General features: G+C 46.9%; 1 protein-coding gene across 1 annotated transcript in view; it reads left to right on the top strand.

The window, feature by feature from the left end:
- Positions 1–12,255, top strand: part of LOC128732041 (low-density lipoprotein receptor 2-like) — a 55,028-nt gene extending 42,773 nt beyond the window's left edge. The window contains exons 12-14 of the mRNA XM_053825203.1: positions 5,791–5,912; positions 6,289–6,438; positions 11,298–12,255. Coding sequence (XP_053681178.1) covers positions 5,791–5,912; positions 6,289–6,438; positions 11,298–11,342 — 317 coding nt within the window. The 3' untranslated portion in view covers positions 11,343–12,255. The remainder of the gene's footprint in view (positions 1–5,790; positions 5,913–6,288; positions 6,439–11,297) is intronic.
- Positions 12,256–15,443: the final 3,188 nt, after the last annotated feature.

The raw sequence follows: 15,443 nt of genomic DNA on the forward strand, positions 1-15,443 counted from the left end.
TGCATTTGCTTTTTTGCATACAACGTTGTTTTACCATTTCATCGAAATGCAAACGTGTTTCAGCGAGCGAAGACGTCCCGCTCGGGCCGACATTTGCATCGCGAGCGTTTCCTTTTTTCGTTTTTCGTTTCTCTTGTATGTTACGATTTCTGGGAGCTTTCTGTGTGCTTTTACTCGCATCAGGTGTTTTTTTTTTCGTTTTTGCACTTCTCCATTTGCACATTGACCGTTTGTAGCTCGGTGGCAACACGAGAAGCATTTTTACGTTCAGTAGTAGCAAAGCAATACCCGGGAAATAACGTAATTCACCGGGCGCTTTGTAGTTCGCTCAGCATCATCGTGCTCTCGTTTAGGTTTCTTCGTTGCCTTTTCGTTTCGTCAACCAGACACAAAAATGCAAATCCTTCACAGCGCGCTCAACCGCGCGATAATTCCCGTGCAGACGAAATAGAAGAAGCTAAAAATCACACGAAAAAGGGAACAAACCCGGGGGCGGCGGTCTCTGCTTCGGTGCGAAAACCTCAACAGGAACTCCCAAAAGCCACGGTTCCACGGACGCACTCAGCGGCTATCAAATTGTGGTGCCTTGTGCCCTACGATCATCCCAACCTCTCGGAGATTGGGCGCTAGGTGTAAGAACCCGGTAAAAGAAAAGGCAAAAGGGCGCCAAAATCGAGTTAAAAAAGAAGTTGCACCGCCCCCATCAGCAAAAAAACCAGGACGACCGTGAGCGAAACGCAAACCAGCGCCCGCGATGATGAAAAAAAAAAAAAAAAGGACTTTCGTTCGTGCATGCGCTGCCCAATTTTCCGCTACTATCCCGCTGGCTTTAATTTCCGGTCGTATTCGGATGAAATCGAGGGTGACTAACGAGTACCGGAACCCGGGAAGACGGTGGAAAGCCACGTAAAAACCCATCCACCAACCAACCCAACCACCGCGATATGGAGGGACGATTCCAACGACCGGCCGAAATGGCACAATCTACCCGCCCGCCGAAAAGTTTACTTCCCAAAAGCCGGAAACCGCTGCCATCGCTGCTACCACCTACTCTCTCCCCCAGGGAAGGAAACCCGAGGAGAGTTTCTTTGAATGTTAAATGTTGAGCAAAGAAACCTCCGAACACACGGGAGATTCGCCCGTTTGCCTTTGCTTCCCGGGATGCTTCCAATCCATTTGGCATTGGTGCAGGCCGGCAGATCGAGAAGAGAACCAGACGTCGCCCGGCCAGCGAATGCAAATGTGCAAATGTGCAATCCGACCGCATCCGGTTCCGTCTGTGCTGCCGGTGTTGGCGCTGCCACACGAAAACTGCGACCCGTGTTGCATTTCCTTCGAGTTTTCCCGTTTGGCACCGAAGCGTTCGGCCAGAAATTTCCTTAACGCATTTCCCAAAAGGTAGGATCTGTTCGAACGCGCTGAACGAAATAAAAAAACAGCATCACTCCTATCGAAAAAAGAAAAAAAAAATACCTGCCTCCCAGCGTGGTTGCATCGCGTTGCATCGATGCACTGCGGAACGGAACGGAGCAGTAAAAATAATAACGAAATAGTTCCCCCATCACACCGCACAGCAACAGCGTTCCGGTTGTTCCGGGGCGGAAGTTTGGACTTTTTAGTGATGCTATTTTGCGAACGCGCAAAACTGGGAAGCGGAAAAACGGCCAGCTTTTCTTTGCTTTGTTGCAACTTTCAGCAGCAGAACCAATTGACGCAACAGCAGACCGGGGAATTAGGCTGCAACTCGTCCACCGCGTCTGGTGCTTGCCGTGATTGGCGTGATTTCGAACGGCGAGCTGTGTTGTGAACCAACGCCCGTCGTTAAAACCGTCGGTCGCGACGAGCCATGGGAGTAGCATAACTTTTGATGTAACTTTTACGGCGGTGAATCGACGAACCAGCACCGGCGAGTTGTGCGCTTTTTGCATACATAATGGCGTCTACCGTTGGTGCCTCCGATCTAACCGTGAGTTACCCGGGTACCCGGATGGAGAAGCGAAAAACTTTCATAATCGAAGCGTCACCGAAGGAGGACATTTTTCGCTCTCGCTCTCTGTGCGTTTCATGACTTATCCCTATCCATCAGGCGCATAAAGGCGCGTTGACGTCCTTGACGCGGAAGCACCCGTTGAATACGGGACAAGGACGCCAAGACGCTTAGACCCGGGTGGGGGATCAGGCGTTATTTATGAGCACAGCATAAGGCACCCAAGTGGGAGTGGTATTGCGATATTGCGATGGGTAAATAATACGCTCTCGTGTGTTGGGTGTGGAAATCACAACCCATCCTAGCAACCGGCTGACGGTGTAGAGCGCCCTCTAGTGGTGGCGCCCCGTAAGTGTTTAAGTGTTACAATAAATTGTTACCAAATTGTTTTCCACTCGCCGACCGACCGACCGACCGGGTGCGGAAGCTATTGAGTCTTTTTTCCCTCTCGCGTTTTTCCGCCCAGTTTAGTCAGGATGGTGTAACTAAAAAAAAAAGCACCCGGGACCGAATGAAAACACCCGGGACCGCGGAGAAGTTGCCATTTTCCGTACGGGTTGGGTTGCTTATTGCCCGCCTGCAGCTGTTATCTCTTGCGGATGCGAAACTACATCAGGCACACCATCTTCTCGTGGAGCTCGGTGGGTTTTCTCGATTTCCTTGCATTTCCGTACCGACCAACGGTACGGATAGTGTGGCGTTTCACAGCCCTCGTCGTTAACTTCCAACCGGTGGCTGGGAAGTTTGCGATAATATGGATAATTTTGTGTCTCTCACTGTTGGTCCCTGGCTCAACACGCCTCAGGACACGCTGGGAGGGTTGCCAAACCATGGCGAACGGCATCAAAGCCGTGTCGCCGTCGACTTGACCGTGACGCGAACCTGTGCACCCGTAATTGACGAGCTTATTTTACGCCACGACAATCCGGAAATTATGTCGCCGTGAATACGGCCAAATCTCGTAATTGCATTATGGAATCGTGCTATTAATCATAGCACGCTGTTTCCCACCGATTTCGGGCTGTCGCTCAGGGACGAGCCAGAGGTTGTTTTGGACTTACGTGCAAGTGAATAATTTCTTTGCGAAAATTCGCCTTCTTGCGGTCGCGAAACGGTTCCTGCGTGTGTGGTTTATCATTTTAGCACAGTTTTTTTTTCCCCATCGTTCCCGTTCACCCGGCCCGGTTCCGATGGTTCTTGCGTTGGCGAAACGGACGAATAAATACTTGGTGCGCATCCAACGGCAACTAAATGGCTGAAATTGGCACATCGCTGCGGCGGCCACTACACGCAGCGACGGACCGGCCGTTATCGGCCAAACGAACCGATCAGGCGTATCGAAACGACGATGATGGTGGCGGTGATGATGATGATGATGATGATGGTGTCAGGAGGCGTTGACGGACCCCACGGCCAATCGTTTGGTGACCGCGGGAAACTCCAACCACCGACCGGTGCCGAAATAACACCGTGAAAGTCCATCATGCGTAGAATTGCTTTTGGCGTGTTGGTTTCTCTCTATTTTTTTTTTTGTATTCCTTCTGCAACCCAACACCATCTCCGATGGTGCCGCGATGGTTGGTGGGAGAAAAAAAAAGAAAGTAAATTCATTTCGATATTATTGATGGTTGCGGAATGAGATGTCCATTTTTTTGTATGTACCTGTGTGTGTGTGGGTGTAGCTTTGCTCCACGCTTTGCAGGAGTTTTCCATTTTTAATTTTTACCACACTCCACCGACCATGCATGGCGGCTCGCTCGTTCGACCTATGGTTCGTTGGCATGGTCCGCCAAGCATTCATCGGTCACGCCGTAAAGTTTTGCGTTCTTCACGCTGCCAGGAAGAGCGCAATCGAGCGCGAAAGAAAGCACAAATCATAATGCTTCCCCCGAAGCTGGGTGCGCTTTTGATCGATGCTCAAAATTACGACCATATTTACTCTATTTTTCTTAATTTTTGTCATCGATTTTCCTGTAACGACCGGCGGCAGAAACGAAAATAGAAGAAGAAAAACGCTAGACCTCGTCAAAGATTATCGCCTTCGAAGAGTCGAACGCTTACAACGAGCGTGCGGGCTCCTTGTCAGGACTCGTCGTCGTCGTGCTCGAGCTCGTCAAGCCGCCGGAAGAATTTGGCGGCTTCCGGCGAGAAATGGCCGTTTCGTTCGAATCGGGTCTCATTTCGGTTTTAATTAAAATTCCTCAAATAACATACGGCCACCGCCTGCTGCACATCGGAAAAGTCTCCGTCCCGTTTCGCACGAATCGTGTTCAATGCCGGCAGGCAAACCAATTCATCTATCACTTTGTCAGCTTGGTTTGAATTTCATCGCTGTCGTCGGCAGCTTGCTGTGCGAGTTGGGAAGCCGATTCGATGCCGCTCGGGGAGGCGTTTTTCCCTTGCGATATGTTAACATTCAGAAGCCGTCCGAATACTTGGAATAGTTCAACCGTCAGGTTCCGGCTGCCAAATGGCCGAACGGTCTTTTATCTATCAGCTACGAGTGCAAGGGGATTTTTCGGTTGGGTTTCCTTCATTTCGAATGCTCATGATAAATCTCTCTGAAAGATTGGACTTTAGGCTCATTGTTCTATTAAAATTCAGCGTTAAAACGTGTTCCACGAGGAGTAGCAAAACCGCTACCGAATAATGAAATTGTTAATGTCATTACACCGGACACGGTTTTGGTTGATGAATAAATAAAATCTCCCATAATCCATAACAGCGCCTGGGTGCCAATTATGCCGCACCAACAACGCGTTGATTAATGGGCACGATCTAATAGCGAAAATTTCAAAACGAACCCCATACACCCATTAGATCGCGCCCAAGCCACGATGGATGGTTGGTGGCGAACAAAAAGTGAAGGCAAACCAACGAAACAAAAAAAAAATAAACTCTATACATTTCTCGCCACTAATTGAACCTAATTATGATCTATATATATATACACAGCCACCGGACAGCAGCACAGCAATTTCACCTTCACGCTCCACAGAAACCCCTGCTGGCGTTCGCTGCTCCTGTAGCCCGTATTTTAGTTATTAACATTTCATCCAAACCACCACTATTACTTCCCTGCGGTTCACGACGGGTGTGCCCCGCGGCGAACCAGCTCCCTGGCGGCAGCCCTGACCTGCGGCGCTAATGGTTTCCATTACTGTCGTTATTTATGCCGCTTTTTAATATCCCGAACCCGCCATCGCCCAAGATAATGCAACCGGCCGGTCTCGGACGTGGGCGTTCCGCCCAACGCAACACTTAAGAATTTCCAGCGCGCAAAAGACGCCCAGCCCTAATCTCCCGCCGCGGGTTTCCGAGTCCGAGTCCGAGCCCTCGGTCACGATCCCTTTGGCGCAAATGCATTGCCACATTCCAACCAAACTGCCGCCCATTCTCTCACAACGCTCGTGCCATCTTCCTGATTGCGTGGGCTACTAACTTCCGGTGTTGGGTTGGTTGGGTTTCGCTTCTCCCTTCATGTGGTGCTCGTGTTCGTGCTCTCGTGCTCGTCCTACCATCCTCACCGTATCATCCTTCCACACCCGGTGGCGACCCTAATCGAGAGGGTCGAACCGCGCTTTGGTGGTGTGTTTGTAATTGTTCTAACAACCCGACCGTTCATCAGGACCTTCTCCTATCATACCACCCACGATCGGGCGGCAAGATATTGCAACCGGTTTTAATCAAGACATTTCTAACATTTTCCCTTCTTTTTTTTCTCACCCTGCTCCCCTTGGCCACTCTCTGTTTTTGTTTCTCAATTTCCACCTGCTTGTCTAATAAATGGATATTTATAATAGCAACGATGCGCAATGGCACCGACGGTACGATCATCCATCCGGGCGTGGTCGAGAATGACTCGGGCCAGGTGGCCCTCATCGCTATCGTTGTCATCCTGGCGGGAGTCAGCGCCTTAGCAATGGTAAGTGAATTTCGCACATTATAAACACGAAGCTGTCGTAGAGTGGACGAGACCCCCCCGGTCAGTGTCTCGAATGTCTTGGCGCTGATGGGAAATTTTCAATTATCAATTTCAATGCAATGCAATTCAATTTCCATTCTTTTTGCCCACCTCATTTTCCGTTCACTTGAGGTAGCTGTTTTAATTTTAAATAACTTTCTTCTATTGTCACTTTCTCGGGCTTTAGTTGAAAGTCTTGTTTTTTTTTCTGAAGCTAGTTCGGCTGAGTTTCACGTTGGATTGAGTGGAGCGTTACTCCATTCAATAACCTTAACAAACATTTCTGCGGAACCATGTGGCTTATGCGTGCCTTTTTTTTTTGTTCCTATTTTCCCAGATCGCGTACTGCATATACCGCCACTACACGAAAGGACGCTCGACGGCGATAAACTTCGACAATCCCGTGTACAGAAAAACCACCGAGGACCAGTTCAGCCTGGAGAAGAACATGCAAAGCCGCATGTACCCGAGCACCGTGGGCGAAGAGGTAAGAGCGTTAGCCCGAGACTACTCCGTCAGCATAAGATAAAGCGGTGTTGTTGCCACCGACGTGTGCCCAATAAGGGGCAAAGCAAACACCGGCAGCACAGCACACAGCAATTTGCGCTGTAAAACAAAGCCCCGATCGTGAGGCTATCCGCGATCATCCTACAAATTTGCGCGGCAAAACTGATCGACGTTAAGATGCCGTTAAATTAAGCAGCAATCCGCCAAAGCAAACCCAAGCGCCAAAGTCAACAAATTGGACAGAAAATGTGTCCCGAACATTACGAAATGAACATAGTATCAGTGTTAGGTGGATGTAGGATCGAAACACGTCGATAACGCTGGTACATGGCAATGCTATCGATAGTATACAAATAGTATATATAGTGTCTTCGAAAGGAGCTATGATTTTCGTACACCTCCCTAAGCTTGTTAACAACACTCCGGAAGTGTTCTATTTTGCACGCTAAATACTGATCCCGTCGAATTTTGAAACTCTGATTGTGTGCACAAGCAAGCTATCAAGAAAATGTTGTCTGTTGAACGGCATTAATGGGACGTTTCCGCGCTCATAATTGCTTCATGATCTCGTTTAAGGCTAAGGTACATCATTTTCTGTTCACAAACGAAAAACAAGCTCAGTAACTGCGCCGATGGGCAATCTACCACACAGTTGTTTGCACATAAGCTGGCCCCCTTAGTTGCTAAGCTTTTATACTTTCATAATGAATTGGAGCCATTTTTAATACAAGCACCATTTTTCATGCGCTCAAAGTGTTGCACTTCGTTGAAGAATGTTGAATTGGTGTGAGAGAGTTAAAAAAAAAATACAAGGCTCCAATTAAATAGCGATTCCTACGCCCTGTGTCAACCGTCGTCTACTACCACATAAGGCTCGTTCGGGCGTTTGGTCCCTTAAGGTCTTTTAATGATTTTTTTTTTTGCACCCAACTCATCACCGGGCTTCTTTCAGCGTTACGAAGCTGCCGGTGGCTGTGCTTGGAACTTTCATTGGGACTGGCCCAAGGGCGCCGTGAGTGTGAAATGAAAACGCAAAGGATGCATATGAGTGAATATGAGCGGATATTAACCTGATTAAATCCTTGTGCCACTCGTCCCGTTTGTAGCGTATATTTGTGTGTGTGTGTGTGTGTGTGCGCGCCCAAGGCATCCGAACGCCGGGTGTTCGGAACTGTAAAGCAGAGGACGGCACATAAGGACAACTAAAACACTAACTAAAAGTTTTTTCTTCGACGCTGCAAAAAATAAAAACGCTCCCCTATTCATTTGCCCGTTTTTATCAGTGTGCCTCAGTAAACATAAAGGCCAGCTCGGGGATCCCGGGTGTAGCATGTTCGTTTTTCCCCGAGCTCTCCCTCACGCCCGCGTTCCGATTCCGGGATCCATCTGTCTGTGTGAAAAGCGACACCGAAGGCACCATTCCACCGGCGTATAAGTGTTTGGGGTCAGCGCTGCTCGGAATTATCCTTCCTCCTCCTTCCCACGCCGGTTCTCGCCGGGATGCTGGGACAGAAAACCCCTAACTGATCCTTATTCTCCGCACCTTCGCAAGCTGGACGCAAACTTTTATCCACCATAATGAATCTACCCTGCGTGCGGGCCAGGGAGAGCGCCGTGTGTTAGTGTGTAAGCGAAAGCTTTTTAGTTTGTGTTCCGTATCCTAGCGAGCTGTCCTCACCCCGTCGAGCGCATGAATTATTCACAACCGTGCGGCGCACAGATGGATAATAAAATAAGCTAACATACGGGCTGCAAGTTTTAAGCAAACACAGTCACACCGCTTTCGATGGAAGTTTTTCGAAGCTTTCCATTTTCTGCCCTCTTTTGCTTGTTTGCTTTTGTTTTCTCGTTTGTTTGTTTTTTTTTTGTAGTTTTCCTGCCCTCACACACTAGTCGCGCGAGGCACCCAGGTCAATTAGGTGGAAAACTTTGCATTCGAAGCATATCGGCTAACTTTATCGAGCCTTAAAGCAACAGGCCGGAATCGGTCGCTCGGTCTGGCCGGACCTAAAGAGGCAGCAGACCCGCAGGGCGGTCCTAAAAGACAACAAAACAGCTTAATGATGAGCCATGCGAAAGCAGGTGTTTGCAAGTGATTTGTGATTTGCAAACTCTGTTGAGCGTTGCTTTCTCGTTTTTTTTTGTTTTGATTTGCAAATCCGCATGCCGTAAAGAAGCGTTTGCTCGGGACACAAAATTACCCGTTTGGGACCCAAAACGGGCTGGTGCCACTGGTGTTCCTGGCTGTTGTCCGTTGCATCGCACACGTGATCGCTGTTTTTTTTTGTTGGTGCTTTTCCTATCAGCACGCAATCTGCACTAAAGGACGCTGCTGTACGGGCTTTTCTACGAAGCCGGTGGAAAGCACGACATTTCCCGCAAGGATGCTCTCTGCAGACGCAATCCCGTAACCGAGTGTCGTCTAGCTTCTAATGCTGCATCCGCCACCGGCGACTGAAAAGGAAAACAAGGCTGATGTGCAACCAAATGCCTCCCAGCGAAAGTCTGTGTGCTCTATTTTTTTCTCCTGCACTTTCTTTTCACATGCACATCGCACAAAGGCGGCCCGTGCGCCTGGAACTGGCACTAAGAAAGGATTAAGCAGCATTTTTTTGTGTCCTTCTGCTTGCTCAGCTGCCCCGTGTTCACGGTGCATTCTTGTTGCCCCACGGGAACGAGCCAAAGAAAACTGACTCACGCTGACTGACGCTGCATCCATCGAGCGAAAAAGTCCGGACTGACTATACGAACGGTCACGAGGATTAGCCGCTCCGGAGTGGTGGAGAAGAGAAGCAAAATAAATACTTTAAACCAACGGTCGTCCCCTTGGTGATTCACGCTGTTAGATCAAGATTAACGAATGAAAAGCACGCGATACAAAATCCCCCCGTAGCAAAAGTCCGTCCAACAGTCCAAGGCGCAGTCAGAGCTCAGAGAAAAATCCATGCAAGATTCAACCGATGCATGTCTAAGCCGAGTCCGTCGTAGATAAGGAACGAAATCATTTTGTTCGAATCTGTTTGCGTACTTTCTACGGTTGAAAGGATTAAATATCCATTCTTATGGGGGGGAGTGTAAAATAAACCCCCACCTAAACTCGCTGGCTAATGTACATGCTCCACTCAGCACGGCCACAGACACACTGTGCTGAGCACTGGCACAGCCTGCTGTGTTATGCAGTGCCAACCTGCGCCGTAGTAGGCCATCACACATGCTAACGCCGTTTACATCTGTTTTTATCTGCTCTCTTTTCTTCTTTTTTCTCCATTCTTTCTTCCACTGTTTCTGTCGCTTCGCAAAATGTGTAAACCGTGGCCAAACCGCTCCCCTTTTTTCCTATCCCGCTACCCAACGCGGCACGAATATTTCGTCAAAATTTATTCCACCATCGCAAATCCTTGGGGGGCGACAAAACTCTGATCCCGATTCGGTGTTATCATTCGCGCGCTCTCCGCTAGATCAACACCTTTCACTATCGCACATGAAGCGTTTGTCGAGTAGTGCAGCAGAGAGCCAGAGGGATTTAGAGGAAAGAGAGAGCAAGTGAGTGAGAGAGACAGAGAGAGCGAAGTGACACGCAAGCGAAGAGAGAGAGAGAAAGAGAGAGAGAGAGAGAGAGAGAGAGAAGAGAAAGGATTTATAGCAGGAAATGTAAAACAAAACAAAACAGAAATCATTGAAACCATAAAGCGAGCAGTGATCATCACTAGGGACCTCCGTTTGGCAGCACTGGCTCTGTCAGATGGTCAATGCAGCAGGAGTTCTCGCGGTCTCGGTCATCCACCATACCACCAAACCTCTACTAACCGCTCTCTCAGACCAAACCTGCCCGTCACCAAGTCCATCCCTTCGTCGGCCAGTCTTATCCGAGTGTTCATCATTTTCACCATCGCTTTTCACCGACACACACACCCACACACGCCCACGTGCGCTCACTTCCTTCACGCGGGAGCAAACCACAAGGACTCAAGGCGGGTGTCCTACCATCTCGACAGCCCTTAGAGCCTGCTGCCGTGCATTGAGCGCAGCAAAATCGCACAAGAAAGGGAACTCGCAAACACCATGCGCCTCCATATCCGGGCCAGTGTTGCCCAGCGTTCCGCGAGCGCTATTCAACCATTCACCGTGGGAAGGTAAGAACGGAGCCTGGTTCCGGTTCAATTCGCTCGTTCGTCCACTCGTTGGAATGCAGTAGATCCGGCTGGGCGGGCGTGAGCCCTTCCGGCATGCATGACTCTTCGTTCGTAGCTGTTGTTTTCTCGTTGTGATTCCAATGCATTATGTTCTGCATGTGCTTTTTTTTGCTGGTTTCATTTTGCCTTTATGTGTAAGAATAAAAAAGCTTTCAAATGGGTACAGGCCGTTCGAATCGATATATGGAGCGGGATGATCGCGTTACACCTTTTTCGATCCGTTACTATAAACACATCGACCAACAGCTCCTTGGATGCCCTTGAATACTTTGACCTCCACAGTCTGCTAAAAAGCGCCCCTACTAGTAAAAATAGTGAAAGATTGCTTCTATTCGTAATTCGCATGCCGATGTCAGTTGGCTTATGAAATTTCAGGTTTTTAATTGATAATATGGCAAAAGTGCAGTACGATGTTTACAACATTCCGCATTTCTTTCTCTTTCTATTTTTCACTGTCTCTTTGAATTTTGCAGATGTTTCGCATGAGTGTCAGTAATTTTATATTCTCTTACAATTGGATGTTATAGACAGATTTTTTTCAATTTTCTTTTTTACCTATAGCTTGTTGGACTTTTACTCTAGTTACCGTCACGTTTTGCACATTTGTTAATACAACGTCGTATCTCTTTCTCTCACCACCTGCCAGGCACAGGAACCACTCACTCGACCCGCCACGAACGACTTTGTCTAGCTGCCCCCAAAAAGGACTCCCATCGATCGCAATCCACCCCAATCGGCAATCGATGCCCAGCAGCAGCAGCAGCAGCAATGTGCGGTAATGGATGCTGAGAAGTTGGAAACCACCAGCGCGATCGTAACGATGGGAGTCACTAACGGATGATGGAAAAACTCACCAGCTTCGTCAGCAGGTCGAAACTCCAGCTGATCGGAGGGCAACACTACTAGGCGAACGATGGGAAGAATAGAAAAGTAATTGAAGCGTACGGTTTAGGTTCAGATTCACTCACCGTCTCGATGCGGGGTTTCGTTTTCGGGGTTTGCTTTGCGCCATTGAAACAAACTCTTCAAATCGCAAAACATCAAACCTCGTTATGTGCAATAATAAGTTTAGGCGACAGTTTGCTCTTTTTCTTTGTGTTGTTTTTGGCCACCTGTGTGTCATAGTAAAATATTGATTATTATTTGTTCAGTAGTACGAAGGGAACGGGCAGGTTTCGGATTACGGTGTAGAGGGTTCGTTTCTGTTTTTGTAGTAATTGTGATTGTAAATCGACGCGCTACGGCAACAGCTACGAGCACCATTCGTACTTTTTGGTTTTTGTTTCGTTTCCAATTAAGTTAGACTAGGCACTGAAACGGAGAGTTTAAAATCGCAGGCAACCGGTCGGCGGTCTCGCCACTCCTTGCCGTAAAGTGTTAGGAATTGAGTGAGTGTGTGCGTAGGCAAGAGGCGGCAAAATTTAACGGCTGTAGAACCGAGTACTCTAAGGACGAGCAGTTCCGGCGGAAGAGCGTAGTGGCGCATTGAAGTAGACGGTGATAATTGAGATTATTATTTTTTTTTTTTTTGTTCTTTCTCCTGTATGTGCTAGGGAACTGGGGTAGGCGGAGGACCTGCCAAAAAAGTGAAACTTTAGTGCAAAAAAAAACCATGAATGCAGTTGTAAATACATAGTCTTCCCTCATTTCCTTAAGCCACAACGCTTAGTTTCGTTATTCTTTCGTTTTTTGTTCTTGGGGGGATACATTTCTTGCCTGTTCCATTCGGGGCTGTCCGGGATCGTGACGGTGATCGGAGGATCGGTGTTCCGATTGTTTTGTTGCCTCCTCTCACAAGTTCTCTTCACGCGAATTAATAGCACAATTTCTGCGTAGATAGATACAATTTACCCATTCCGAAAAAAAAGAAACAACGCTCTCTCGACGTTCCTGTTCGACAATTAGCACCCAGCAGTGGGAAGAAAGTTGCAATCTTTAGCTCCGTTAGACGCGACAGGCCATCCCTTCGTTGTTGGGCGCAAAACCAAGCACGAGGACGGGTCGGTAGCGCAGAAATAGAGAAAAACCTTCCCAATTTTACACTTGTTCCCGTGATCTTTGCGTCCGTTTAGCAGAGTAGTTTTATTATTAGCATGTACAAGTTTATGCGGTGGAGCAGGAAATAACAGATTTCTTCCTTATGAGAAAGAGCGAGAGATAGAGAGAGTGCGAACGAGGTTACTGCTAGCAAAATAGTTTAAAGCAGGAAAAAGCGCGAAAGCGAATCAGAGATATTAAAAAATATATGGAAAAGCTAAAAAATACTCTAAAAATCAATTAAAACGGTGAGGGCAAGATAATTTGTAAAGGTATGCGGTTCTTTTGCTCAAGCATTTGCCTGTCCTTCCTTCCCTAAAGCGGGCATGGCACATTTGCTCAACGACTGGAAAACGCAAACTGTAAACCAACCCCAACGGTGGCTCAACTGTGCGGAAAAAGGGGCAAGAGGGACTCACAAGCACACCCAAACAAAACAAAACCCCAAGCCAAGCCAACGCGTGTGTGCGGTAGCAGTAGCGACCGAACCAACCCAGGAACAGAGGAACTCTTGCCAAACGTATCCTATAACACGGTAAGGCCAAATATTTTGTAAACCTCATTCACTCATCAACCGCTGGCGCCAAGGATCGCCAGAAACTAATCCATCCACCTGCGGCAGGGCATCGTCTCGCCGAGGTCTTTCGTGGTTTGTAGGAACGCATGAGCTCGAACAAAGAGCTCAACATGCACGTGAATGCCAATTTTAGAACACTTTTCTAGAACGATCGGGCCACTAAAACACGTCCTATCGATCATCGGTAGTCGGCAGGGGTGGAGTAAACATGTTTGGCCCTGGTACGATGAACCACACGAGAAAGCTAGTGTTACTCCCCTCAAATAGTACATTCAGTGTTCATAGTATCACACCATAGCTTGTTGCGCTATCGTTCCTTTCTTCTTTTTTCATCGATCCATCCACACATCAACACAAACGAGAGGGAATGAAGAGAAAAAAAACAGCGCACGAGTCATGCAACAAAACCATTACGAGTTCAAGATAACTAAATTTACACCTTTACAGATTTAATATAAATACACCGTAAGCTAAGCATAGAGAAGTCTAACTCACAAAGCAAATGTTACAAACAGCAAAAACGCCCACGGCTGGCGGTAGGGAAATGAGAAGGAGAAGAACGGCGATTGACGCGAAAACTGTACATAAAATACACTTTACAATGATGATGGGGTGCAGGACGACATATGAGAACGATGGAGAAGTTCGTGCAGTTCTGAGCAATGGTAAGGGATATATCTAAAAAACAAAAAACAAGGAAAACGATAAAATTATGCAGACAAAACACTACATTTCACAGAGAGAAGAAGAAGAAAAAACACATACACATTCGTGCATGTACTATGGGAGGATGTTTTGGGCTTCTTCTTTTCGGTAGCCATGGGAGAAAATGTTAATTGTATAAAAAGGGGATGTAACAAAAAGAAAGAAACCTAAAGCTACGAACACCTAGGCCAAATGGACAAATTGGGCTACGAAAGCACACCCCGAAACAGTAAATGTTTTGATGTTTTTGATGGAACAATTCGGCAAATGAAACGAAACTGCTCAATCTGCTCAAAGCAGCTAACAGAGGTAACAGCAGGAGAGTGAAAGAGCATTTAAAAAACAAACACACACACACAGAGATAAGATAAATTACGTTTACGGTACGATGCAACTGCAGTTAATTATGGGGTTTTTTTTTGTATATACAGGTATAAATATTGGCTCATAGCAAAGGAAAGGAAACGAAGATTAAATCTTAGTTATAAATACTTCTTAACGCTTAAGGTCACAAAGACGAAAAAAAGAGCAAGTCAACTAGAGAACCGATCGGAAGGTGAGATGCATCTTCCTTGCAGGATGCAGTGGAGCTAGGCAATCTATGCCGCAAACAACAAACGCTAGAGTAAATTTGGAATGTGCTAAGAAATCGTAAAAAAAACCGAAACTATGTACTATAATAAATAAATAATAAAAAAAACACACACACACAACACTGGGTGTTTTATTTATTTATTTTTGTGTTGGGATTCATGCACGAAGCTAGCCACTGCAACTCAGGTTTCCAGGCTGAAACTTGCGAATTGCTTTGCTGGAGAACGGTGCTCAAATATGTTAGGTGACCACACCAAAATTAGAAGCGGCGCTGCTGCTGCAATTAAGAAGTATTATACAAAGTTAATTAGTAAGTAGCTTATGTTGTCTTTAACTTGATTAATTGACGATTGACGAAATTTTAATTTTAGGTGTTTATTATTAATGAATGTCCGGTTTTTCGCAAGCAAATTTAATTCCTCGATAAAGGGCCGAAAGAAATACTTCCTGATTATTTTGTCACCAATAAAGAGTCATGATTATAACTGGTACTTTCGGCGTATGTAACACCCCTTCACAGTTCTTCAATTTTGAAAGAAAAAAACCTATTTTTATTTTGAAAATAAAAACCTTTTTTATTTGTGGTTTGGAAAAAATGTGCTCTATCTAAAATTCATAAAATTTAAAGAAAACCTTTCCAAACCCCCCACAAAAGGCACACGAATCCGTCAATCCGAAAGATTTCAGTCATGCCAAACGCCGGCCGAGTTGCAACAAATGCACAAAAATCAAGCCCACATGGCTCTCGTCGCTAAACAGCTTCGATTCGGCGTCGGATTTTGAACGCCAAAATCGGCAAGGTTGAATTCGCTAGTAACAAGAGATCATGCGTCGAGGAGGATACATGTACCAGCTGGTTTTCGATCCGAACATTTCCCC

This window comes from Anopheles nili, chromosome 2, assembly GCF_943737925.1.
Source record: "Anopheles nili chromosome 2, idAnoNiliSN_F5_01, whole genome shotgun sequence".
In the NCBI taxonomy this organism is placed as follows: Eukaryota; Metazoa; Arthropoda; class Insecta; order Diptera; family Culicidae; genus Anopheles; species Anopheles nili.